Source organism: Leptonotus elevatus, chromosome 10 (genome assembly GCF_054856555.1).
Source record: "Leptonotus elevatus isolate MCC_2025b chromosome 10, RoL_Lele_1.0, whole genome shotgun sequence".
In the NCBI taxonomy this organism is placed as follows: Eukaryota; Metazoa; Chordata; class Actinopteri; order Syngnathiformes; family Syngnathidae; genus Leptonotus; species Leptonotus elevatus.
This window is the reverse complement of record NC_141248.1, coordinates 16,504,745-16,531,225: the sequence shown is the minus strand read 5'-3', so window position 1 is coordinate 16,531,225 and position 26,481 is coordinate 16,504,745. Positions and strand designations below refer to the sequence as shown.

General features: G+C 39.0%; 2 protein-coding genes and 1 long non-coding RNA gene across 5 annotated transcripts in view; 1 reads left to right on the top strand and 2 right to left on the bottom strand.

The window, feature by feature from the left end:
* LOC147167369 (guanine nucleotide-binding protein G(i) subunit alpha-2) overlaps positions 1–15,008 on the bottom strand; it is a 38,357-nt gene extending 23,349 nt beyond the window's left edge. Inside the window, exons 1-2 of one of the 2 annotated variants that reach the window (XM_086087965.1) lie at positions 14,861–15,008; positions 14,541–14,707 (exon numbers count right to left, since the gene is read on the bottom strand). In XM_086087965.1, coding sequence (XP_085944091.1) covers positions 14,541–14,707; positions 14,861–14,871 — 178 coding nt within the window. In that variant the 5' untranslated portion in view covers positions 14,872–15,008. Of the gene's footprint in view, positions 1–14,540; positions 14,708–14,822 lie in introns of both variants that reach the window. The other variant, XM_086087964.1, reaches the window with a different exon arrangement.
* On the top strand, positions 13,008–15,193 carry LOC147167368 (uncharacterized). Its single transcript, XR_015096380.1, has 2 exons — positions 13,008–13,139; positions 14,593–15,193. It is a non-coding gene; the product is annotated as an uncharacterized LOC147167368 (long non-coding RNA).
* Positions 15,194–16,227: 1,034 nt separating this feature from the next.
* Positions 16,228–23,481, bottom strand: LOC147167367 (trypsin II-P29-like). 2 transcript variants are annotated; one of them, XM_086087966.1, is made up of 7 exons: positions 23,435–23,481; positions 23,266–23,363; positions 22,021–22,041; positions 19,655–19,823; positions 18,460–18,731; positions 17,135–17,274; positions 16,228–17,057 (listed from the first exon to the last, which is right to left on the bottom strand). In XM_086087966.1, the coding sequence occupies exons 2-7, from the start codon at positions 23,312–23,314 to the stop codon at positions 16,755–16,757; spliced, it is 954 nt and encodes a 317-aa protein (XP_085944092.1). In that variant the 5' UTR covers positions 23,315–23,363; positions 23,435–23,481; the 3' UTR covers positions 16,228–16,754. The 2 variants fall into 2 exon arrangements, with proteins under 2 accessions (XP_085944092.1, XP_085944093.1); XM_086087967.1 differs by lacking the exon at positions 23,435–23,481 and having other exon boundaries at positions 23,266–23,413.
* Between the last annotated feature and the right edge of the window lie 3,000 nt (positions 23,482–26,481).

Sequence of the window (26,481 nt, the reverse complement as noted above, 5' to 3'; positions counted from 1 at the left end):
AGCAGAATACAAAACGAGCTGTGTTTTTGCTGACCGACACAAGCTGAATTGATTTGTTTTAAGGAGTAAACGCAGATTTTGTCTGTTTGGTATGTTTACTGACAGCAGGTTTGGCTCGGATTAAAAGTAAAAGAAGGCGAGATAAAGGGATTAAGGTACAGTAAACATCGCATTGCCAAGAATGTACTTCAAATACAAATATTTGAGTAGCAGCTTTTTTAGTGCTGCGACTCAAACTCTTTTGAAAGTCATTCATTTAAACGCATTATTGATTATTCGAGCACCCAAAAGCGCCACTTCATCCACGTTTTTAAATCCACCGGGACGTCTACCTTATCTGCGTCATTTCAGTCAGTCAGTTGGCATGCTACGTTCACAGCGTTGCTTCACCTTTCTGTTGCATTCCATGATCCCTTGCGATGGGGGAATTTACACGAAATAGAGGTTGTAAAATGAAGAATAAATATTAGGTGCTGTGAAACTTGGTATCTTCCATTTAAAAGTAGAATTAGTACAAAAAGAAGAACAGTAGTAGTGTTTACTAGAAGTAGTAGAGAAGAAGTAGAAGAAGAAGTAGAAGAAGTAGAAGAATGAGTAGTAGATTTTTTGATTTGATTTTGAAAAATGACATTTATTTGCCGCTCTTATTTACATTATTTTCATAACACACAGCTCGTCAAGCGCAATTAAATAAATAGATAAAAAAAATAAAATTAAAATAAAGAAAAAGTAGTAGAAGAAGAAGGAGAAGAGGTAGTAGTAGAAGAAAAAGTAGGACAAGTAAAAGTAGAAGAAGAAAAAGAAGAGGTAGTAGTAGAAGAAAAAGTAGAAGAAGAAAAATAAGTAGTAGAAGAGGTAGTAGGAGAAGAAAAAGTAGAAAAAGTAAAAGTAGAAGAAGAAAAAGAAGAGGTAGTAGTAGAAGAAAAAGTAGAAAAAGTAAAAGTAGAAGAAGAAAAAGAAGAGGTAGTAGTAGAAGAAAAAGTAGAAAAAGTAAAAGTAGAAGAAGAAAAATAAGTAGTAGAAGAGGTAGTAGGAGAAGAAAAAGTAGAAAAGGTAAAAGTAGAAGATTTTTTGATTTTGAAAAAATGACATTTATTTACCGCTCTTATTTACATTATTTTCATAAAACACAGCTCGGCAAGAGCAATTAAATAAATAGCTAAAAAAAAAAATGCTTTTACATCAGAATATCACATTATTTTCATAAAACACAGCTCAGCAAGAGCAATTAAATAAATAGAGTTTTAAAAAAAAAAGCTTTTACATCAGAACATCACTAAAACAGCGCCTCCTCATTCACGTCGCACAGTGCCCCGTTAACAGTCCACATCTCACAAAAATGATCCAAATCTCCTGCTCTCTTGTAAAAACTAAAATCAATAAAGAGTCTGGACTTTATCAACTTTTTGCATAGAACCGTGGGATCGACTTCTGCCCCAACAGAAGTAGTAGAAGAAAAAGTAGAAAAAGTACAAGTAAAAGAAGAAGAAGAGGTAGTAGTAGAATAAAAATTTGAAAAGTAGAAGAAGAAGAAGAAGAAGAAACAACAAAAACTGCTACAATGCGACACGTGATGCTGGTTAAGGTAAGCCATTTTAATCTAAAAACAAAAACTCTGAAGTGGCAAAGCCACAGTTTTGTTGGTGTTGTTGTTGTAATCTGACTTATGACTTACCGTATTGACTTACGTTTATGCGGCATGCGGCACACTTGTTTCTTAAAACGTTTAAAATTCTGTCAAACTCCAATTGAGGTAGATAAAGAAATTGCCTTTCTTATTACTTCATGGTTCGTTTTCCTCTCTATAAAACAAAAACATTTATGCATAACAAATGCGATGTTTATTGGAATGCAGTACACATTTCTTTATTGCATTTTTAAAACTAAATAAATGGGTAGAGTAGTTTGAAAAAAAAAAATCCATATCATATGAAATTCCTATTGCAATATTGAGGAAGATAATTCCCAATTAGATTATTGTTCAAATCTCCAGCCCTGGCTGGGATCCTGCTCCAAAACACACCACAAAAAATCATTTCAATTATAGTTTGTGTTCTCCTTGCTTATTAGTTTCAAAACACTCAAGTACAGGAAGAAAATGTTTTTGTTAGCTCATTTGACAATACCTTTCCTTTTAAAAGAACATAAATATTCCACGTTTACTAACAACAATAATGTGCAACAGTGTGTATTTATTTTCTATAAATTAAATAATACCAAATAGCCCACATAGTAAAGTTCTCCTCACTTTGCCATCCCTCAAACGGCCTTTTTCCTATACAGCCGATTCCCGTGCATGATGATTGGCAACGTCATTGATAGTGTATCGGATCACATCCAAAGCCGACTACAGTAGATCAATCGCCGCTCAGTGCGCCTGTCACAATCCCCACGTGATTGACAGGCAATCTCTCCAGGGTCCGCCCGCCTGTTGCCTGAAGGCAGCTGGAATACTCAATACTAGAAAATGGATGGCTGATGGATGGTGATAAATAGCAACCACTTATCCTTCCATATTTCTGGAGTCATGCACGAACGAGCACATTCCGCAAAAAAAAAAAAAGAGCTCATGTTCGTCATCAATGGCCAATCAATCAATCTCCCACTGACAGAATTTGGTCGGGATGAGTGAAGGTCTATCATAGCTGTGATAAATGTGATCACAATGCACACCAATGATTACACCGGGCCCCCTGTAGGGACTCCATGACTCATTCTGCAAGCCCCTGACCTGTCTATAAAAATGCAAATGATTCATTGTCATAAAAAGACAGCATGGATGTCAATAGTATAGCTAGCAATGTTCCCTATTCAACGGACTCAATTATTGGTATGTTGTCGGGTAATTAAACCAAGCCGCTCTACTTCTTTCGGGAAAACAAAGCTCCACATTATGCATACTCTGTAATCCATGCAGGTGGGTGGTACGAACAGGCCACATATGCAGAGTGGGCAGCAAAAAGAGAAATGCGGTTGAGCGTAGTATGTATAGTACGCTATATCGTCTGGAGCGGTAAAGTAGGTCACGGGTTGTGCGGGGAAGAAGATGTGCTCCGCCGCTGGTCTCTGCATCCGAGCTCAACTGCATGGAGTGTACGCAATGTTTAATCCCTTTGTTCTGTTTGCTCACCAGCGCTCCCTCCACGTGGGGATGCATGTGACCTGACTGCTTAATTTGCACCCCGCCATTCAATATGCACACAGTAACAGTGTTTGCCGCATGCCTTTCAAACGTCTGCATCGTTATCTATAAGAGATTGGCGGCGTCATGAGAAACGCCATCCGTCCATTTTCTACTGCGCTTGTTGCGATTAGGGTGGCGGGTGAGCTGGAGCCTCGCCCGGCTGATTTTGGGCAAGGCGTGAGGTACGCTCAAGACTCTTTGCCAACCAAAAAGTTATTTTTAATCCGTGACACAAGAGGTAACATGACGTCTTCTTCGTCTCTTATCTACTATATGCGCTCATGTTGCACGGTGTCTCCTACAGGTATAGTGCATGCACTCTAAAAAATGAACTGTTGAACCAAGTTAAGACTAAAAAAGAAAATCGAATTGCTTCAAGTGGTAACACACAACTGAATTAAGTTAATCCAAGTTTAATATATTACGTTTAATGAACTCAATCTGAATGACCTCATAATTAATTAAACTTAATATATTAGCAACAATGATCTTTTTGGAGTGTACGGGTAGTCCCCTAGTTACAAACAACCGAGTTATAAACATTTGCAGATACAGTACGAATTAACACCGACTGAAATACCATAAAAGGGCGTATTGTGCTCACAAGTTCTTATTTGTATTTGTATTTTTTATTTTTATTTTATTTATTTATTTTATTTTATATATATATATATTTTTTTTTTTTAAGTGCTCAGTATTGTTCATTCGGTAATGTCATCATCATTGCTTGCAAGTTCTTATTTTTAAGTGCGTGCCTCATCATGCATTACGGTACTGTACTGTAGTTCCCCTTTCTGCCACAACCTTACTCTCTCTCTCTCTCTCTCTCTCTCTCTCTCTCTCTCTCTCTCTCTCTCTCTCTCTCTCTCTCTCTCTCTCTCTCTCTCTCTCTCTCTCTCTCTCTCTCTCTCTCTCTCTCTGGCGCGTGACACACTTTCACTGTAATTTGCATGTTTCCATGCAAATAAACTTCATGCAATTTATTTAGCAAGTCTGTTCAAGTTAAAGCTAATGCTAGGCGCCACGTGTCTGGCGTGTTTGATTGCTGAGGTGACTCAATACCGCCGTCGCTTCGCGTAGAGAAAAGTTTGTGCTAAATGTGACAGTTCAATAGCTGTAAACAAGTTAATCCGCTCACCAGAAACGCACACCAACTTCCTCTCTCCCGCAATGATATTTTCCCACATTATTTTAATTTTTTACCTTTTTAAATGTAATATATGTATAGACAGAATATGTCTACTGTATATACATTTATAATGTTTGGCAAGACACATAAGAGAAGAAAACATCCATCTCCTAACACTGATGACATGTATTTTCCCACATCTGCCCAGTATGGAAAATGTCGAGAATATTACACCCAAATGTGAGATCTATTTAATTGGCTCTTCCTTGGAGCATATGGGCCATTATGCAGTGTAGGAACGGAGCTGCTAATTGACAGATTCAGGTGACTATCTCGTAAAAGGCTCCAGTGCACATAATTACAACAGCAACCTGAGCAGCTGTAACATGACATGCATACAAAATGTGGGCATTTTAATCAATCGCAGATCCCTGCGGCTTCGCACTGAGTTATACGGACTGCAGCGTATACTGAAGGTAGCGGCGCTTCAATTACTTTACAGTACAATAAACGTCACGGTCACTTTACTGTCAATACATTTGGACTTTGCGCACGGTTAATCCGGTTTCTAATGCATGCCTGTGACCGCCGGGTGGGCGTCACCGGCACTGCTCTTGACTGCTTCATCTCACCGACCAACGTAATGAGTCACCAGTGGCAACTTCTCCTCCTCTTCAGTGAAGGCTACGCTCGCCGTGACACAAGACTGTATAGGCTTTGTCTTATTCCTGTCATCTGGATCAAAGTGACATAGATTGTATTGCAAGGTGGCGCCAAGTGGTCTCTTAGAGGCGGTTATTCCAGCCATGGATGACATTTCAAGTGAGTAACGGTCTACTGAGGATGAGGTTGATGCACCGCCATGCGTTGTATATTTGAAATTCAACCAGATTTAAAGACAAGCACTCAGACTGATCCTACCCCCCCCCCCACCCCCAAAATAATAAAAATGTAAATGAAATATGAAAGAAGTCAGAGATTTGTTGCTGAATAAAATACACAGATATAACAAACATTGAACTGTTCTTACCATTTCAGTTTTCTTGATTTTCTTTGTTATAGCTAAAACGATTAGAGATAGACGAGATGTTTGTTTCAGGACCAATACCGATTATTAGTAGTCAAGGAGACCAATAAAAGACATTTGGAGCTCATATTCACTTTCACAAAAGGGGAAAATATTGGTATCAAAATAAAATACTTTAAAACACAACTCCAACTTATTGAACACATTTTCAGATATTTTATTTATGTATTTATTTTCAATCACACACACTAGACACCTTTGTTTTAAAATTCTAACAAAACGTCAGGGAGCTCCTAGGGCCAAATGAAAACTCAAAACAAGTAAAAGCTCCCTATTGTTTATTACAGTGAATAAAGTTTTTTTCAAAATGTTACATTTTCACTTATCGTAATTTTGATTTCAAACAAGAACATAAAGAATTCCCAGGGTCAGTAGCATCCCTTATAAATTCAACTAAAAATTCAAATATATAGTTCCCTTAAGTAAACAGTGTTGTCAGATTTTTTTTAAAAGTCTGATGCTGATATTCATCAAAATGCTGAATATCAGCACTGTTAATAGGCCCGGTTGATAATTGGTTTATAAAAAATAATATCCAGTGAAGAACTTTGCCTTCAATGTTCATCAGCGGTTATCCGGCACAGTTGCTAGCCACAGTTAGCTAGCTATAGCTATGCTTATACCCCCAAAAATACTTATATTCATACTTATACTTCCCTTCAAATAGTGTGCTGGTGCGGCCACTTAAAAGCACCTCGTGTGTACATGTCACGCAGAAAAAGGCGAAAGAACGAGAAAGAGTGAATTATTAGTTTTTAAGCTAACGTGTGGGCCAGAACTTTGGGCTAGCATGGCAGCTTTACAGTTCCTCATTGATAGTGATAGTAGACAAAGTAGCATCTATTTTTTACAGTTTTGTGATAGAGATATCATCACACTAAAAACATTCACGCTATGTGTATTGTATACTAAACTGTCCTTAGCCGTATAGCTGACCCGAGCAGGTGAAACGCACGTAAGCGCATCGTGTGACGCATGCCACCGTCAAATCGATTGAAAGTCTCGCGTTCTTCCTTGCGACAGGTATAATTAGACCTCGGTGATATGCTCCTCAAATGACTCACGTCAGAGTTAACAGCTCAATTGTGTTGTGCGTCATGCGACGTGTCAGAAGTTGCCAAGCGCGCACTATTCATCTCTCGGGGAAATGATTCACGCGGGAGTCCCAATGATTCACGCTAATCAAGTTGAATGCGTATTGTGAATCGATGGCAACACTTGACAACCTCTTCGCAAAACACCGAAAAGCTGATCCAGTACGAAGGAAAATAAGTTGTGCCGTAGAACATGTCTGTTTAGAAGTACAGTAGCTCAAATATCCACAAGCCGATGTCATGTTGCTGTTCTGGCAGCAATCTAGTTTACGGCACTCAATTTGACCACAATGAGCAATTCCGCACTGTCTTGTTTCATGCAAATGAGCCACCGCTCACCGCACCACTATGAAATCCAACCCGCTTGCTTGCAGACATATTTTCCTACATATGGCAGCTCTGAAAAATTACAGTCTTGTGTAATTTCACACCTGAGTGCTCAGGCACTCAACTATTTACTTAAAATGTCCACTTTAAAGTTGTAGTTGCACCACTAAAATCATATGGATATTTGTAACAAAATATTGATTATTTAGACAGATGTTTTTTTAGTGAATGTTCTTTTTGGGGGGGTTTCCAGCAAATTTGACATGTTGAATCGGCGTCGGGGCATTTGATCACTGTGACTGGCTTTTAGCTAGCGAATCAGCGCACGGGTCAAGAAGAGGAAGTGACGAACGTGGATAAACAGTACTGATGAAAAGCCTGAACTATTTATTTTTTTTGCGCATCGTCACCCTGCTGTACCCTCTCCGCATTTGAACGTACAATGTCTGTCTGGACAGAAAGGTCGGGAAGATGACTTTGTCACTTTTGTTCAAGAGAGACCGGCATTGTTAGCACTCTTATGTCCGACTGTTAGTAAACGCAACACAGGTCTCGCGGAGGGGGGGGAGGGATGTTACGTGCGGGTTGGTTGCGTGTGTTCCTGGCTTTTCTGCTAGCCCCTCGTAAGTTGTATTTCCATTTTTCTATTTTAACTGTTTGTGATTAGTAAAACTAACCGGTATGCTTTGTTTACGTTTTATATCCCGTCCCCGTAAAGAGGTTGCCGGTTGCCTTTAGATGGTATGGAGGGGAATTACTTCTCGCGCATACGCTGAATGCACCGGGGTCGGTGCGGTGTGTATTTACGGCATTTTTTTAACGCGACGTGCCGACGTCTGCGTCGACGCCACAGGGGGCAGGCATCGTCACATTTGGCCGACGTCGGATTGGTGCATCTCGGCCTTAAAATGAAAAATCTGACAGATTTGTGAGCAACGTTTAACAGAAACAAGCCTTCTCTTTTAGCTCGTGAAAAACGGAAGCAAAAATTAAGGGTTGGATATCATCCAGAAAGAACAGTTTCGTTTCTCTCTAACAGGGTAAAAGTGTCCCTAAAAGGTTTGTGGGAAAAAAAAGAAGTCCATTACAATGTGAGAGACGCCGCACGGCATCCCATCGGACGGCGACGCCGCTTTAATCTTTCAGCAGGTCGAATACATTAAACAGTGAAGAGAGTGCCTCTGAGGGTGAGTTCAAAAATTGGATACGATTCATTTCCCACAGATCAAAACAAATAAAAAAATGTTAGGCCGCGGCAAGCTCGCTGCCGGTCCAAGCAGGAAGAATTGATGTTTCATTACTGCTGACCTGATGCCTCGTCTTCAGGGAGACAAACGAGGCTGTTACACTACTTCCACTTGTAGCGCGTGTTTAATTGTTGCTATATGAAGGTGTGACCTCATTCGTTAACACCTTTCCCCGCCCGCTCTCTGCGGAATCACCGGTGGTAGATCATTTGTTGAAACAGACACCGGAACGCTGTCATCCAGCGCAACGGCGCATTGGCTTCGGAAATGCTTCGATTTATCTCTGCAACTCTGTTGAGTTCATTTAACACGGACAAGACAAACTACTGAGAAAACACTGGACTGAGGCACAACGGTGACACGATAGTAGGAGAAACAATCCACTATGCTGGACACTTCATTAGGTACACCTCCGAATCTACTCCCGTCCAACAAATGTATGGGATTTTATTAGCACTGAGCCAGTGAATGTAAACGAGCAGAGCAAAATGCAATGAGCAGATTTGAGCTAATCCAATTAGCTGCAATATATTCCACGGATTTTGTTTTCCGCAGTGATGATTATATAGAGCAGCTCTTGGAAACGTCAACAACTTGAATGGGAGGAAAAAAACCATCATCACAATCAGCTTGATCAGCAAGTATTTTGTTTGCCTGCTGTTTTTCTTTTTCCTTGATTATTATTTTTGAAAATGAGCGGCGGGCGCAAAGCCTGATGCGAGGATAACCATGGCAACCACATAAAGAGGAACAGACTGCGGGGTTGCAGTGGGACAGCTATTTGGCCAACTCTTCCAACTTTATTAACGACATGGCCGACAGTGCCTTACAGAAATCGGGATCAACTCACTTGTTTTGCTTTTTCTTTGGATTTTTGCTACACATATCCTAAAAAAAAAAAAAGCCAGGTGTTTCTTGTCCTGTTCAGGGTCACATGATGAAAATTCCTTCTTCATAACAGCAGGTAACTGATAGTTATCCCTATTTTTGTCTTTCTAATCACACGGCTTTGTAATTATCTGGCACGCTCTTTTTTTGCCATTCATCACAATCTGCCATCGAGTTGAAAAGCGTTTTTTTTTTTTCTTTAGTCGACAATAACAAACTCCATCAAGCGCCTCCTCCGTCAGCTGACTTTGGAGTCAAGTGCAATTACGCAGATGGATTGGAGTCAATAGTGGGAGCATCTTGATGAATACTCATCCTAAAAAGATTTTGCCACTCATGCGCTCTTCATCTAAGATAAGAGAAGTGTGATGTGAAGGAACGAAAAGGAAAATAAGGTGATATTAGACCGCATCCTGAATTATGAATGCCGCTGATAATGGAAGTGTGACTGGAAAATGAAAGATGGGGGAAGGATCCAATTAGGCAGAACCCTGTGGAGGAAGTGTTTGGAAGTAATGCTGGGTCACATGAAGGCCACGTCATTCACTCCAAAAATGCAATGAAAGTGCAAGTTTCAGTGATTATTTAGCATCTTTATATGGTTTTCTTTAAGACTTGTTAAAGATATTACTTCTGTGTAGTTAGTTGTTTTGCATGTAAAAAAGTAAGTGAGTTACTTTATTTCATTATAGTATTGCTACTGGCTCGGTCAGGCAGCCTCTGTAAAGTGGCCACCATTAATGTCGGACCCTTTATGAATGTCCATCTGAAAAGGCGACTACTAACACCACCTGACGAACAGCTTAATCTAGGGCTGGGGGGGGGGGGGGGGGGGGGGGAATCGGCCAAGTCCGATAAGTCGACTTTAAAAATAGGTCGACTTAAATTTTCTGGAATCATGTTTGGGCAATCCATGTTTTATACACGGACTTGTTCTTGTAGACGCACGCAGTATTGCAATGGTCGCTGTGATCTGATCTGTATTTCTTCTGTTAGTGCACCATCTAGTGGCCAAATGGTGGATGTTATTTGTCCGCTTAAAATCACTCACTGACTTTAGTGGGTTTTTATTCAAGACAATACAGCACATTGAGCTTCCCCAAAACACAGGAAAGGAAGTTCTGAACGTCCTAAAAATGACTTGTGCTGTAATTATTCCAAAATATAACCTGCCACTCCGTTTTAGGTGTTCATCCCTTAACCCGCAGAGGGCAGTCATGCACTAAATGTGTCCAGAAGAAGACGGGAACAGGAAGTTATTGACCTCATGTAGCTAACAGCTAGCTCTGTGTTTACCCATGGAATAATGTTGAAGCATTTTCTGTAAATGACTTTTAAGACACTATTACATGTGTATCATACATATAATGATGTGTGTGTGAACTCAATGGTAGTTAGTGTTTGTTTACCATAAGTGTAATCGCTAGCGTGCTAATGCTAATCGCAATTGCTAATTGTTTAGCATAGGCTCATTTTGTTGATTTGCGGATAATAAATTATCAATTCAATTTACGTCCAACTTAATGGTTCAACAATATTTGGGGGGGGGGGGCTAACTCAATAGGATAATCGATAAAAAGATTGGTGACAGTACTAGATTAATCTTCACATCAATCATTCAGCCAAAATCTCTGCTTGGATGATAAAACAAAAATAAATATTGGTCAATAGTAATTATTGAGGTGTACTTTTGTTCTCTTCTATTAAAGACATGTTTTCTTCAGTGCCAACCCATTTATGTGATTTGCTCCAGCATCTGTTCTGTTGCCTCATCAACAACCATCAACCGTGACGCTAGATAATGAGGAATATAAAACATTAAACAAGCCAAATACTAGATTAAAAAATTTGATATCTTAGTAGTGTGTAACGATACTGCGGGACATTTGCCTGCATTTTATTAAAGTGGGCTGGGAGGAAAGGCTTACAGATTTTATCAAAACATGTAAATGTAAAACATTGCTTGGGTAAATCTGTTGACACAGGTCACATTTTGCCAGAGTGCATCAAATCAAACCTGCCTGAGTGTGCAGTACTCCAGCTCAGACAACTTCAATGTCACACCCAAAAAAAAAGCAGTCAACATGTAAGTAGAAAATCTCTTAAGCTTGCCCAGGACAATAAGTACAAAGCCTGCATCTATAAAGAATTAGTGGTATTAATGAGAGACTTGACTAAATGTCTAGCTTGTCAAGTTTGTGTGTAGTTATTATCGTTTCTGAATGGACAGTCTCCCACTGAGACGTGAGTCATGTCGGTGAAGACCTATTATTATCATCATGTGCCTACGGTGGAATTTAGACATAAGATGCAGTGCATTTGGCTGTTACAAAAAAAAGGAAAAAAAGTACAACCTTGAATTTCCCCCGCAGTCCTTGCTCAAGGAACGCGCCCCAAATTGGTTCTGGCCTTAATTCAATTCAAATACTTCAAAATGAGGAAAGTAGCAAAACATCCTTCAAGCAAGGTGGCTTGTCAAACTCTAATATGCCAACATATTGGCTTGTCGCTACCCGTAAGCGAAACGGATGCTGCGTGATTATGAACTTTGGCCAAGGAGCTTTTCTTTGCAAGAATGTCTATTAAATGTTTATTAAAAGTGAAAATATACACCATCGAGGCGTTTTTCAAAAAGGGACGGTGGAGCCTTTATTAGACCATCTTGAAATATTTATTTTACAAATAATACATAGATGGTTTGGGGGTAATACTAAAGTAATATTTAAGCATTTGTAGTCATCAGAGAGAGAGAACAAATTTCTTATCTTTAGGATTTTTTCCGCCATAATGCCACAGGGTATTGTCACATAATGTAATGGGGTAATACCAACACTAACTTTGAAAAAAAACACTACCATAAAAACTAGGGGTGTGCCAAAAAAATCGATTCTCATAAGAATGGCGATTCTCCTTTCGTATGATTCAGAATCGATTTTAAATGTCCCAAAATCGATTTCATTTCAATTATTTTAGACTGTCTTGCCCTTGTTTGTGTGTGCCTTTATTGGGAGCACTGTTCAAGTTGTACACGATTTGGCCAGTTAGGGGCAGTGTGGTTCCGCTCGTTCTGATACACTGTTAAGTTGTAACCACGTAGAAGCAAAAAGTCACGATGAAGTTATTCCAATCAAAGTTGTTGTTGTTTTTTTCAGCGCAGGATGTTAAGATGCTTCTCTGTATACATTCCTGAAGCGTTTTTGTACGAATAGTCGTTCTTTTGAGTGATAAAAGTGCCACGAGTAGCGCGCTAATAAGCATTAGCGAATCAGACTGGAGTAGATCATGGCAATTCTTTGCATATCTATAAATGGAAGCAGAAATTATTGTCAGTCAAATAATTTTAAAACTAAAATGGCAGACCCAAAAATCGGAATCGAATCGTGAGAACAGTCAAAGATTCCCAGCCCTAATAAACACAAATCACAAGTAACCGAACTGAACATTGACTCCTCCTTCATCACATTCAGTTGCCGTTTCTGGTTCTCAATCGGCCATAAACGACATCATTGTGATGACAGAAATTTAAGGGGGGGCGGGGGGCATATAAAAGAAATAGGATGCTTCGCGCACTCATTAGTCAGTCAGTAGCCACTATGGAATGACTCATCATCATCAGCCAAAGCTAATGTGCATCCTCACACACTACGCTGACAAATTCGGCTTCCACAGGGTGTCCTTAAATCAACCGCAAAATAGACAGACAGACAGCAGAGTTAACTCGTAGTAACTCACGGGAAGATTTTAGTACCGAAGCAAAAGGGGGCGACTGTCTCTCCATGCTGGCAAGCGCCGTCTGGCAGCATTTTATCAGTTTTACACACAACCTTTACAGTCTGCAGCATTCGCTTTAGTGCTGAAATTGCCCACCTAGCACAATATGGTCATGGTGCTAATTCAAGATTTCACACACAGGTTGGAGCAAAGGCATGCTGGTGCAGGCCTGGTAGAGGACGACTAGCCGGCCTCTCTTATTGACTTGTCAGCTGACTAGCCATCCCGCATCTCTCTCTCTCTCTCTCTCTCTCTCTCTCTCTCTCTCTCTCTCTCTCTCTCTCCATCCTGGCTTGCGTTAACAGCTTGTCACAGCAAGATGACACACGTCCTGCACCACACGCGCGAGCCAAGCATCCTCCCGCTCGGCAACACACAAACACACACTTTTGCGTATGGGGAGCTGTACGAGGTAAGATAAAAACGAGGAGCGAGGTGAATGCAATCGGCACTCATCTAGAGCACAGGGCTCATTATTGTACTCGAAACTTTGTACCTTTTCCAGGGGGCTAAAAATAAACAGGTAGGTGTGTTATAAAGATAGGTCAAGGGTAATGGGTTGAAAAGATGATTTGAAGGTACACGGTGGTTTTGATTGAGGTATTAGTGTGATGGTGATGTGGTTGTAATTTGCAGATATGTGCAAAGAAACTGCATACACAGAGCTGTTTATAATATGTTGGTTATCCAATGGAGCAGGGGTTGGCAAAGTGTGGCCCAGGGACCACATATGGCCCGCTCCGTTCTTTTTTTAAGCCCCCATTTGCTGCATTTGTCAATGTTGATGAATATTTTTCTCCACAAATTGCCGACTGAAAATGTATTTGTTTACTTTTTTTATTCATTTAGCTTAATTTATAAATGGTTATTGGAAATATTGCAAATAGCAAAAAAAAAGATTAGTAAAATTTTAAAATACATATATATTTAACTTTTTTTTTTTTAATAATTGTATTTAAAAATTACATGCATCCATCCATTTTCCGAACCGCTTATCCTCACCAGGGTCGCAGGCTAAATAATTACAAACAACAAAATTAACAAATGAGAAATTATTATTAAAACTAATTAATTGCAATTAATTAATTTATTGTATAAATGTTTTTATTCAACTATATCATTAAATAATTGTACAACATATACACATATTCAAATATAATATACACGTATATAAACACATACATATAAGAATTTATATCAACATTTTATTCACAAAAATCGTTGAATTAAAATGTATGTATTTTATTGAATGTACTGAATTATTTATGCATTTGGTTACCTCATTAAACATTTGTTTACAATATTTATTGTAAATCAAAATCAAAATAAACAAAATTTATAGATAGATAGATAGATAGATAGATAGATAGATAGATAGATAGATAGATAGTTGTTTTTATTTCCATTTATATTTATTTTTTGTATTTAATTTTTCAATTATATTTTTTACATCCATTTTTATCAATGTATTTAATTATTCATTCTTTTACTTATTTTTGGCAGTTTTGGTCCTCCATATACCTGCAGAACACTCCACGCAATCTTTTGCATCAAAAGACATTTTAATTATTTGACATGCACATTCTTTGAACACAAACATTTCCCCATCCCTATGATCGAGCACTAGGAAAGTGACTGACACCGTCAATTAAAACTGAGCATCATTACCTTTGCAAGGACATTTGTAGTGACACGGATCTTGTGTTAGATTGAGCAGGGGTACCTAATGTTCTGACCAGCAATTTCCTTGCTTGCCAAATGATGACCGGACTGCATTGCACATAATTGTAGTCGCACAAAAACCAAGACTTACCTAAAAGGAGCAGCTTGACTTCTCTAGCCGCCTTTTCTCCGTCTTCTCGCAGGTTCTTGTCGATCATTTTGGACCTCTCCGCGGCCGCCTTGTCCTCGGCACTCACCGTGCAGCCCATGGCTCCAAGACAGGGCAGCGCCGAACCTTTCGCCCAGCAAAAAGGCTCTCTAAAGAAACAAAAACCAGCAGAAAGCTTTAAAAAATAATGTTGGGTGAAAAATAAAATCCAATGGCAAAGAGAAAAGAAAAAAGTCAATATCTCCGGATGAATGGGAGCTTAACTGGTTCCGGATCATGTAATCATGTGTGTTGGCTGTTACCGGTGATCCATTTCCAAACAATCAGAACCGCGCGTGCTGCTCGCTTCCACCAAGCAGCTGAAATGCTCTCTCCTGAGTCCAGATCGGTGCTGCTCTCATCTCAGATGCGACCTGTCTGCTGCTTGCCTCCGCTACGGTGGCCAAAAGAGCTCAAAAGCAAAGCAAGGGGCTGCTTTCCAAAAACAATTTTAATGTTCAATGCATTTTTCTTGAATTCATAAAGGGGCCAGCCAAGTTATTCATAGCTGTGGCTATAAGAATTTTCCCTTTCAATGTATTAATTTACAACCACATTCATTTAATTGTATAAAAGAGTTACACGTTTCTGTACAATTGTTTGTCATTCTTATACAGTCAACACATTATGTGTAGGGGCTATATTAGAGCTGTCAAACGATTGCATTTTTAAAATCAGATTGATATCATCTTAGAATTTTGATTAAACACGATTAATCACTTAATTAAATAGGCTTTTTCGCAACATGAAATTTGAAGAGCACCTTTTATGTGTTAATTCTTTCTACATTTAATGTTATAAGGACGTCTTTTCACGTCAACATATTTTGATCCACTGCACACTCTCATCTTCCTCCTTTATATTTGATCTAATCAGTTAATACATGATTAATATTTTTGTGATTAATCAATAATTTAATGCTTTAACTTTTGACAGCACTAATATATATATATATATATATATATATATATATATATATATATCACTTTTATTGAACGCGATTCTCAAAAACATAAAAAGGTGTTGTGAACAAACACTACCAATAGGTGTCACTATAAAACCATTAATGAGAATATAATTATTTTTTTTTAATTTTACATGATTGATTGACTTGTAAAGACTCTGTAAGCAGCTGCAAGCTGAGTAAAAAAATATGAAACAATTACATCAGGTGGTGCATTGTAATTAGGCAAGGGTCCCATACCAAGTAAATACTGAACCAGTAGTAGTTATGTATCAGCAATTTGTGTGCAAGACCACCTCACATAGAGATGGAGAAAATGGCATTATGTAGTAAATTAAGATCAGCAAAACGTTGCTTTTTACATGGACTTGGAAAACAATTCTGGCTACGCTTCTGGCTGAGAGAAGCTAAAACTTAATTAACTTATTATTCAACACTTCGTTCTCATTTACTGTTCTGATATTTTTTTTATGGCTACTCTTGGCTGCCGTACTTGAAAATGTCATAGTGACGTAGCAGGAAGTATGTGAGGGGTATATAACATGTATGTATTATTGCTGCACTGAACTGGAATAAAGACGGTGTTAAACTCAACAAGGCCGTTCTCCTTTCTCATGACATTTACGTTCTCACTACTCAGCCACCATAAAACAGCAACAACTAATGTTATGATCAACATCATTTACTTAAAGAGGAACCCCAAGTCGAGAAATACAAATATTTTTTGACATGGTAACTATTTAAAAAAAAAAAAAAAAGAAGAAGCTCTTACATTCAAATGTCACACAGTGCAAAAGAACAATTGCATTGCAGCATTCATGACAGTGCTTCAGTTCAAATTGACATACATGTAAATGTAGTATATCAGTGCAAAACCATATGAGGTGAAAGTGTGACATGGAAAAGTGACTTTGTCATGTTGAGCTTTGTGACTTCATACATTTTGAACTTTTAAGCATGGAAAATCAATAAGTTCAAGAAAAAGCAAAGTGTATTAAGCATATTTGACGCAAAATTAGTGTTCATTCAGGATCAATTCACCAAAAATAATGGAGAAAATTAGATACAAACGAAATGAATTCTTCATTAGATTAAATTAATTCAAATGAGTTAGCGGTAGCTTCCTATTATGCAAATTGTAGCCACGACACTGATTTGATTAGAATCTCTTGACTTGATGTTGACGGTCGTCATCACATGAGCACCAGGGTGGCGAAGATTGTCGGCAGAACAGAGAGCAGAAGAGGAGCCGAGAGGTACACCGCCGCCGCGCCACCTGTGGCTTGTTCGTCGGTAGACACAAAATTGACAAAGCCCGGCGGAGTGCCAGTGATGCGATCCAGGATCCACGACTCGTACTCGGACACTCGGGAGTAGACTCCCGGGACTTCGGGCAAGGCGCATCCTCGTCCAAAGCTCACCACACCGAGTTGGACATACCTGGTAGTATTACTGCCCGCTTCGCTCAGGCTCACCAACGGACCACCCGAATCCCCCTGCAAACATTGACGCAATTGTCAACTTTTTTTTGCAACGTCAGCATCAAATATTCAAAACACGCCAGCAAGGTCACCTGGCACGAGTCCGTCCCTCCCACATCGGTTCCAGCGCAGATCATGTTGCTGGTGATGGTGCCGTATACATTGTTGCAGTCGCTGTTGGTCACGATAGGAACGGTCACTTCCTGTAACGCTTGCGGCGACGGAAGTGGCTCTGACGAGGAAAGAAAGCAGTCATTAAAAATATACTCACCTGCACAATACATACAAAAGCAATATTGGGTGAAGCGAGGGGTCACGATCATCAAGCACCAGGTAACCCCCCAAAACCACACGATAGCACGCAGACATTTTCTAAAACTAGCTCGCCAGTGATGCTGTATTATGATTTCTCCTTGGAATGTTGTACAATTTGAAAACGTTAACACTTGTAGAGATTTATCAAAATAAATATATATCACGATTTGATGTATTTCATTTTTATTTATTTTGATGTTATTGGTCAGTCCACATATGTGGGTGTTATTTTTACAAATGATTGACCAATAAGTTTGAAAAATGTTTTTTATTTAACTATTTTAAGGGTGAAATCAACCCCAAAACATTTTTTGTTTGACAGTAATGTGTTCTATGCAGCCCCACTAGTCTCAATATGGTATTCTGGTTGATATTACGTTAGTGGAAAATGAGTTAAGCGGCAAAATCCAGCCGTTTTTATCCATCTCAGGGGAGGCCATTTTGTCACTTTTGTCACATGACACTGTTGACTGAAGATGACATTAATGTTGCTCAGGCTTCAGGTAACAACCAATAACAGCGTAGCTTCAGAAAGCTGTGATTGGTCGTTGCCTGAGCCATGAGCAACTGTGATGTCATCTTCAGTCGACAGCAAGTGGCAAGACGGCCGCTCCCCTGAGATGAATTAAAACGGCTGGAGTTTGCTTCATAACTCATATTCCACAAATGGAATATTAATCAGAATGTCAAGTTTAGACTAGTGACGTCACATATAACATATTATTGTCAAGAAATGTTGAAGGTTGACTTCCACTTTAAACATGCATAGCAAATTATTGCTCGTATACTAATATTATAGCATAGTATTGAGTAACATCACATGTAAAGAAAACAGTATAGAACAGGGGTGGGCACACTCGGTCCTCGAGGGCCGGAGTCCTGCAGGTTTTGGAGGTTTCCCTTCTCCAACACAGCTGATATATGATCAGCTCATCAGCAAGCTCTGCATAAGCTTGGTAACAATCCTGTTGATTGGAATCAGCTGCGTTGCAGCAAGGAAACCTCCAAAACCTGCAGGACGCCGGCCCTCGAGGACCGAGTTTGCCCACCACTGGTATAGAACATAGGGTTAGTGTAGCTAGCTACTTGCAGATGTACGTACCACCAACGCCGATCGTGCCGAATCCGGTGACAGTGGCTGGGGTTCCGGCTTCGACGGTGCTGCCGCTAGAGGCGAGGCACACAGGCTGTATGTAGTCGGTGAACTCGACGGGCGAGTCGAGCCGCAAGAGGGCGATATCGTTGTCGAAGAGTACAGGGTCGTAGTCCTCGTGGGGGATGAGCCGCGCCACCCTGCGCACCTGCTCGTTTTCATTGGTGCCTTCCTGGGTCTGGCGGCCCACATAGACCAGCAGGTTGTTGATGATGCTCGGGCTGTTAACAAACACACACATCATTGATGACCTTTTGCTTCAATTCAATGGGCATTATGCTTCTTCTTCAACACTTAGTGTGTGTATGTTCGGAGAGGTAAAGTGTGCGCCGCTGCCATTAGTTTCCAAATGCACCAGGGTGTTGTGTTAGCACAACTACTAGATTTTGTTTTTTGTTATGTTGCGGTTAGGGTACGGTAATCAGTTATAATCAACTCGCTAGCCCATATAGCTAGCTAACATCAACCTTAGCCAGCCTAACAACCACCACCTTGAGAAAAGTCCCAGACCTAGCGCCACTAAACCGCACGCTTCCGGAAACCACCCCCACAAATGACAAAAGATTACATCCCCCGTCAAACCATAACCCTCTCATCTTGCGAGTACCATCGTTTCCGTCTCCTACTGCCCGACACACCGATACTCTATTTCCGAAAAAGCCAGTTTTTACGCTCCACTACTGTCTCCATGTATAGAGCCCTATGTGTTAGCATTAGCATTAAACTGGTGGTCTTAAAGGCTAATGTATGTGCTGCATTTAAATACATGTGTAATTCTCGTTTTTTTTGTTTATTTTGACAGCAAAATTCAACTGGGCGTGGCATAAAAGGCTTGAAGTATCTTCGAATAACTGCTTACTACTTCTATCTGCCAAACTTCCGCTTGTTGTAAGTTCCATACAATGCGGGGGTGTGTGCGTGAGTGAAAACGAAAAAGATAAAAAAGAGCCACAAGTTGAATGATAGCTCATACTTAAAAAACAAAAAAATAAAAAAACGTTTTAATATAGTTGTAGCTTTAAAAAAAAACAAAAAAAAAAAAACAGTTGTTACTGTTTGGTCACTAAATTCTAAATTGTAGATTTTCACTCCTGTGGGTTTATATTGTATTCATTGTACTTCTACCAGGTGGCGAGAGCCTCACTTTGGGAAGCAGTGAGCGGCGCACAGCACCCATTGGTTGTTGATCAGCGATGCTCCGCATGTGGGGAAGTTATTCCGGTGTAAGCTCCCCTGCCAGGGCCACGCTCCTTCGGGTGCCGTCACACCGCCCACGATCCGCTGACTGGTGTCGACCAACACTCTTCCACATTCTGTCTCACACACACACGCACAAACACACGCAGCATTTAGGGCTTTCTTTGCATTAGCATTCTCACAGCTAACACAGTTACAATATTTGGGTGACCAACAAGTTGTTGTTTTTAACATACTTCAAGAATTTTGCTAAAACTGTTGGAATACCCACTTCTGGTAAATAAAATATAAAGTGCCCATTCCTTGTTAGCTAACAACTGTGCTAAAAAAAAAAAAACCTAGCAATTAAACAAAAGTAGAGCGAAGAGAATTTAGGTAGCTGAGAGACAACATTCCCGCTTGACAAGTACATTTATCACCTCTTTTAGAGTTTGAATTGAGTGTGTACATGTAGAAAATAATTTCACACTGATAAATTTAATGATACAGTAAATCTCTATCACGAATAAGCCATGCTACCAACCAAGTAGCCGTGACTTAGTTACACAGTGCTAATGCTAGTTTAGCATGCTATCCCTTTTATTTTGTTGAAACTGCTACAGAATTCTCGCTTTCAAAATCGTGCTGTGAGTCTTTATAAAAGAACACATTTGAGAATCGTGCTCCAGCACGTTTACGAGGGCCGTGGCTTGGTCAGGTTTGAGGGGAGTCGTGGAGGGGTTAGCGAAGTGAGGATTCATTCAAATAATGGTGTATGATTGGTAAGCTAATTAATTACTATTTCAAATTTTGGAACACCATTGTTGTTACAGACAGTGAACTCTGTCTCTGTATATGACACATTATAATTCACTGATAACCTGTGATAAACTAACAGGTAGCAGCTATTATCAGACCTGAGTCACTCCACCCGTCACAGATTAGGAGCTGTAAATATTACGGGATTTTTCCGATTGTCCATTGTAAGTGGGGTGGGGTGACAGACGTAAGTAGTAATCATCTGCTAATGTTTTTTTTGTACACTTTCATGGTAAGACAATCAGTGCTAGAGTTCAGGTAAGTGGGTGTTGTCACTCTCCTCAATGTGCAGCAAGTTAAAAGCTGTTTTTTTGTATGTGTGTGTGTGTGTCCATGCCCATTGTACTTTAATCTCGCGAAGTATTTGTCAATGGCGCACCCAAGCTTGATTTATTCAATTTACAGTACAAAGAGTTTAAAGTACGTCATTGGATAACTGTTGTACTCTAAAGTACGATATGTACCAATTTCTTGTAAGATGTGTGATTGAGAAATTACTTGAATAGGGCCTTCAGAAGGTTTATTGGTTGCCCAATAAATATTATGTTCAATGAAGTACCTTCAAATGCTGTTGTACTCTATGCAATAATCACATTCCTTGGTAACTAATTACATTTATTATAGAGTAATTCAATTACAATCACTTTTTGTAATCATAACAACTACTAGTAAGTAATCTGTCCAACACTGAGTTGAACTAATACCATTAATAATGTTAACTCATTCACTGCCATTGACGGGTATAGACGTCCAAAATGTTTTTAAATTATTTCTATTAGGGGTTTTTTTCTCCACTTTTGTCAACAAGAGTATGAAAATCAAGAAAAAATATATATTGTCAAGCGATTAATTGAAATGAAAAAAATGTAATCGCCTGATGCGATTTTTTAATTAAAAAAAAATAAAAATTAGGGGCATCAGGCGATTAAAATTTGTAATCGTAATTAATTGCATGACTTCAGTAGTTAACTCACGATTAATCACAAATGTTATATCTGTTCTAAATGTACAATAAAAAATCTAGGTTTTCATACTCTTGTTAACAAAAGTGGGGGGAAAAAGTTACACTAATAGAAATAGTTCAAATTCATTTTTGACGTCTATACCCGTCAATGGCAGTGAATGAGTTAACGACAGCAGCCTTATTACTGCTAATTCATTGAATTAGCCCTGATGCAATCCCTCTCCTCTATCACGATCAAGGGAGAAGGCCGCCCTACACAGCCTCAAGCTGTTCGAGGCCTGTGTGAGGAGTGCGGTTCAAGACCTGTCCCATACTGCCATGAGGTAACTTCTGCTCTGAATTGCCCCAATATAAATAAAATAAAATTAAGAATCTTGATTCAGAATTCACATTAGCATCCAAGCTAGCAAATTTCTGGCTTCATGTGGATATGTAAGCACACATGTTTGTTTGTGTATGGTACACCTTAGACAAACCCACGCCCAGTGAAATGATGATTTAGCATTTCTCTTCATAATGTCAAACGCAATAGAATAAAAAATGTAGCTCACCTACAGACTGCCCAGCGCCACCTGTAGGACAGAAAAATATAAAACGTTATCAAGATGGAATTCGGTTGAGGCTTGTTGAATACACATCACAAATATTAGCCGTGATTAAAAAATAAATAAATAAAAACATGAAAATCTACAGTAGCGACTGTCTTAGTCGTGACTAAGACATAATGGGAACCCAAACTGGTTTAACAGTAATTACTCCTCCATTACTCCATAATTATTTGTAATGAAGCCTTTTGGTTTATTTTTAGAAGAAAAGTTTCCAATTTTTAAACAAAAACGGTTGCGTTCAATGAAGTCATCAACACTTCCTCCTAGTGGAATACCCACCCCTCCGGTGGGTATTTGTGTGAATAACGTTGAGACAAGTCTCTCCCCATACACAGCGAGTGTCTCCCCCCCCCCCCCCCCCCCACACACACGCACACATTTCGTAAACTACAACTTTAACAAACAGTGTGTATTATTTAGATTTTGAGGCATGCGCGCTACGGTGCCACAAAGAGCATGCTTCGCAAGGCTACCACCAATTACTACTAATTATTATATGGAGTGAGCGAGGGAGTGAACAGCCCGGCGAACACGTGCTAGCGGGAGCGTCTAAAAAGAACAGCTAGCAGGAGAAGCTAACAAAAGCGAGATCATTGATCAGTGATCAGTTACCTTTTTTTGTTTTTGTTTCAACTGGCCGATCGGTGATTGGATCAAAAAATCCTAACAGCGTAATGTTTAGTTCAAACCTTTTTATTTTAAGGATTGATTTTGTATACATGCATTGAGAAATTTATTAGGAAAAATGAAATGTATGAAAATACTATGATGTACATGAGTTCAATAAAACATCAAGTAGATTGTTAGTAGTGATTTACATTAAAAAAAAATATTAAGAATAAAACTGATTAATCAAATGTTCATGATTATCACGTATAAGGAATAACATCACCTAACATAAACAATCATTCATATTAAGTACGGTAACAAGCTAATAAACCTTATCAATTATCACTCCGACGTACAGCTTCACTTTTATGGTTGCACTTGTGCCATTTCATTGCTAACATTAAATCTTTTTTTCACTTGAGTTTAGTTTAGTTACTTTTTTTTGGGGGGGGAGTAAGGTTGGACTTTGCCGCAACACTTTTCATGTGTACTGGCCTCAATGTCATTGACCCACAACATACAATGTGTATATGAGTTTAAAGTACTAAATAATAAGAGAGAAAATGAACTAAAACTCACCAGGAACCAGGACGGCGAGGAGCAGAAAGCAGAGCCAACAGAATTTCATGCTGTGTTTGAAGTCAGCACAGATGGAAAGGAACTCAAGGAGTGTGCGCCTGAATGCAGATACACCGCTCATGTCAAGCGAGTACACGCCCAAGAGGAAATAAATGACCTTTGTCATTACCTGTCGGGGAAATCAGCAGGTGTCCGTACACACCTTGCATGCCACTCACTCACAAACGCACAATGCAGCCTGCTGTTGGTCACACAATGGAGGACAATAAACATAGGCAGCTTAACTCATTCACTGCCATTGACGGCTATAGACGTCAAAAATTCATTTGAACTATTTCTATTTGTTTAAAAAAAAAAATCCCCACTTTTCTTAACAATAGTATGAAAACCTAGAAACAAATATTGTACATTTAGAACAGATATAAAATTTGTGATTAATCATGAGTTAATTATTGAAGTCATGTGATCAATTACAATGAAAAATGTTATTCACCTGACGTGATTTTAATTAAAAAAAAGAAGAAAAGATTATAAAAAAGATTTGGGGCGTCAGGCGATTAAAATGTTTATTGTAATTAATCGCATGACTTCACTAGTTAACTCACGATTAATCACAAATTGTATATCTGTTTTAAATGTACAATATTTTTGTCTAGGTTTTCAAACTCTTGTTAAGATTTTTTTTTAAACTAATAGAAATAGTTAAAATGAATTTTTGACGTCTATAGCCGTCAGTTAATTACAATTAAAAAATGTAACCGCCTGACGCGATTTAAAAGAAAGAAAAGATTATTAAAAATTAGGGGCGTCAGGCGATTCAAATTTTTTATCGTACATGAATTTGTTCTAAATGTACAATAAAAAAAATCTATATTTTCATACTCTTGTTAACAAAAGTGGGGGGAATTTTTTTTAAACTAATAGAAATATTTCAAATTATTTTTTTACGTCTATGGCAGTAAATGAGTTAATAATAAAAAAAAACTGATGCAAACAAGATTACATATCTCAGATCAAGGCGTTCTTGTGTGGCAGTGTATTTCCTCTTACAAGCAGTATCGTTGCATTTTTCTTTGCAGATAACAAATTTTCATAAAGCAGCATATAACTAACCATATCATAATAACCCTAGTTATTGAGATTTATTTACAAATTTAGCTTAAATTTGGAAACAGCATAGTTATGCAATGCACACACAAACGCATCAAGGAACACAAAAAAACAAAAAAAATTCCTGTTCTATTGGCAGATTATTTCGCTGAAATTAAGTAATGACATCAGTTCTGCCCCCTCCAAGACCATCTTTTGCAGTGCTGCTACTTTATTCAGCAGTACTACCACAATGTAGCCTTTTACAGCACTTTCGCAACAACTTTATCAGCAACTAAACATTCTTGGTCCAACGAAGGAAATAAATGCTTCCAGGAACCAATGTACCAGGCACAACCGTTCCTATGGACTGTCAAGATTAGATTCGATTTATTATAAACAACAATCAACCACATGGGACAAAGACAAGGCTGACAGACAGGTCCGTGATGCGTGTAAATTTGGTGCACAGGGGACGGGTTGAATGTACAGATATGCGGAAGCAGTCATGGGTGTAGAAAATGTACAAGAAGGGACTCAACACGCATCCCTGTGGCACCCCGGTGTTGATGGTGATCACAGGGGATGTGGTTGAGGCCTACCTTCTGTCAGTGTCGATGAGGAGGTTGCGGATCCGTTTTGGAGGTGTACTTTCTGGATCGGCAGGTGTTTCTGTCGGGTGTTGAAGGCAGAACTAAACGAAGAGGAATCTGGCAAAAGTAATCTGGGGACACTTCCAGGTGCTGTTGGAGGAGGTTCAGCAGCAGTTTCTCCAAATTCTTCATTGTTGTGGATGTTAGGGCTATGGGTATTAGTGATTGAGGTCTGTGGGTCAATATTTTTCTTCTTCTTGGGACTGAGATTATGGTAGCGGTTTTCCATAGTGTAGGTATTATGGCAGTATAGAAAGATTGGCAGAAGAGGGAATGAAGTATTGGAGCTACATAGCACTATGGACTGTTGTTGATCTTTAATTCAAATAGAATGGAAATCAAAATAAATAAATACAATTATTTATTACATTATATTATTTTATTTATTTTTGTTATATTTATTATTATATTACATTTAAATAAATACACAATAATAAATAAAAACAAAATTAATATAATCAAAGAAATTAAAATTTGTTACAACTACATTTTCGACTTCTTGACTTCTGTTATTGTGATATTTTTTGTACAGTAAAACCAAACTACATTAAAAAAAATAGCTCATGTATGAAACTAACTGACAACAACGAAAACAAAGGACATTTTTGCTATTATTAGTTTTGGTTTGAAAACATAAAATGTAGTTTCAACTCATAATTTTTAGAGATAAACTGTTTGGGTTTTTTTCAATTTAAGTTCTAGTTATTTCATTTTCTTTTTCTTGTTTGGAGAAAAACAAGCTATGCCGAAACTCTAAATGCAGTCAGGCTATTTTTTGGAATAACAGAGAATATCTTTAGAACAGGACAGAAAAGAGCAGATAAGCAACTATGTCATGCTTTGGTTGAGCTGAGGCGTTTGTTTGCACAAAAGCAAGCAAACTGTAACACAAATGCAGTCCAACGAGTTTGCAAGCACCACCATGCATTGCTCTGTGGATTTCTAAGCAGCTTTGAGCAATCTTCTTTTTCTTTCTTTCTTTGACTCGTCAGTTTGCTCTTCACGAACGGGTCCGTAGGAATGAATGAAGAACGACAAATGCGATGATTATCTTTCCTGCTGCTCCTCATTGGGGTTGGTGGTGATCTGGGGCCTCACCCAAACCACTGGATGTCAGCCAAACGCAGAGCAAGGAGGACAGCTTCGTCTTCGGCGAAACTAAAATGCGCGTTTTTGAAGTTTCTCACTCCCAACACAAGCTGATTCCAATGAACTAAAATAACCAAAAGAGCGAAAACATAGCAAGTCACCACGACAGGCCACGAAACCACACGCAGTCATAGGAAGTGGGCATGAAAAACAGGGAGCTAATTATTCACAGACTGATGAGACAACTGGACACAGATGGAACACGGCAAGTGGAAGGAGAAAGCTGATTGGCCGATATGCAAGTGGACAGGTTATTGTAAACAGGTGGAGAAAAAGACATAACAAGCAGGCAGCGATCACAACCCCCTCTCAAAGCGGCTTAACG

Bases quoted from the DNA above. Each gene is read 5' to 3' on its own strand.
- LOC147167367 (XM_086087967.1), bottom strand. From the start codon at position 23,386: ATGAGCGGTGTATCTGCATTCAGGCGCACACTCCTTGAGTTCCTTTCC. The intron at 19,824-22,020 runs GTGAGCTACATT...TGTGTGAGACAG, and splicing joins TGGCGCTGGGCAGTCTGTAG to AATGTGGAAGAGTGTTGGTC. The intron at 17,058-17,134 runs GTGACCTTGCTG...CAATGTTTGCAG, and splicing joins GAGGGACGGACTCGTGCCAG to GGGGATTCGGGTGGTCCGTT.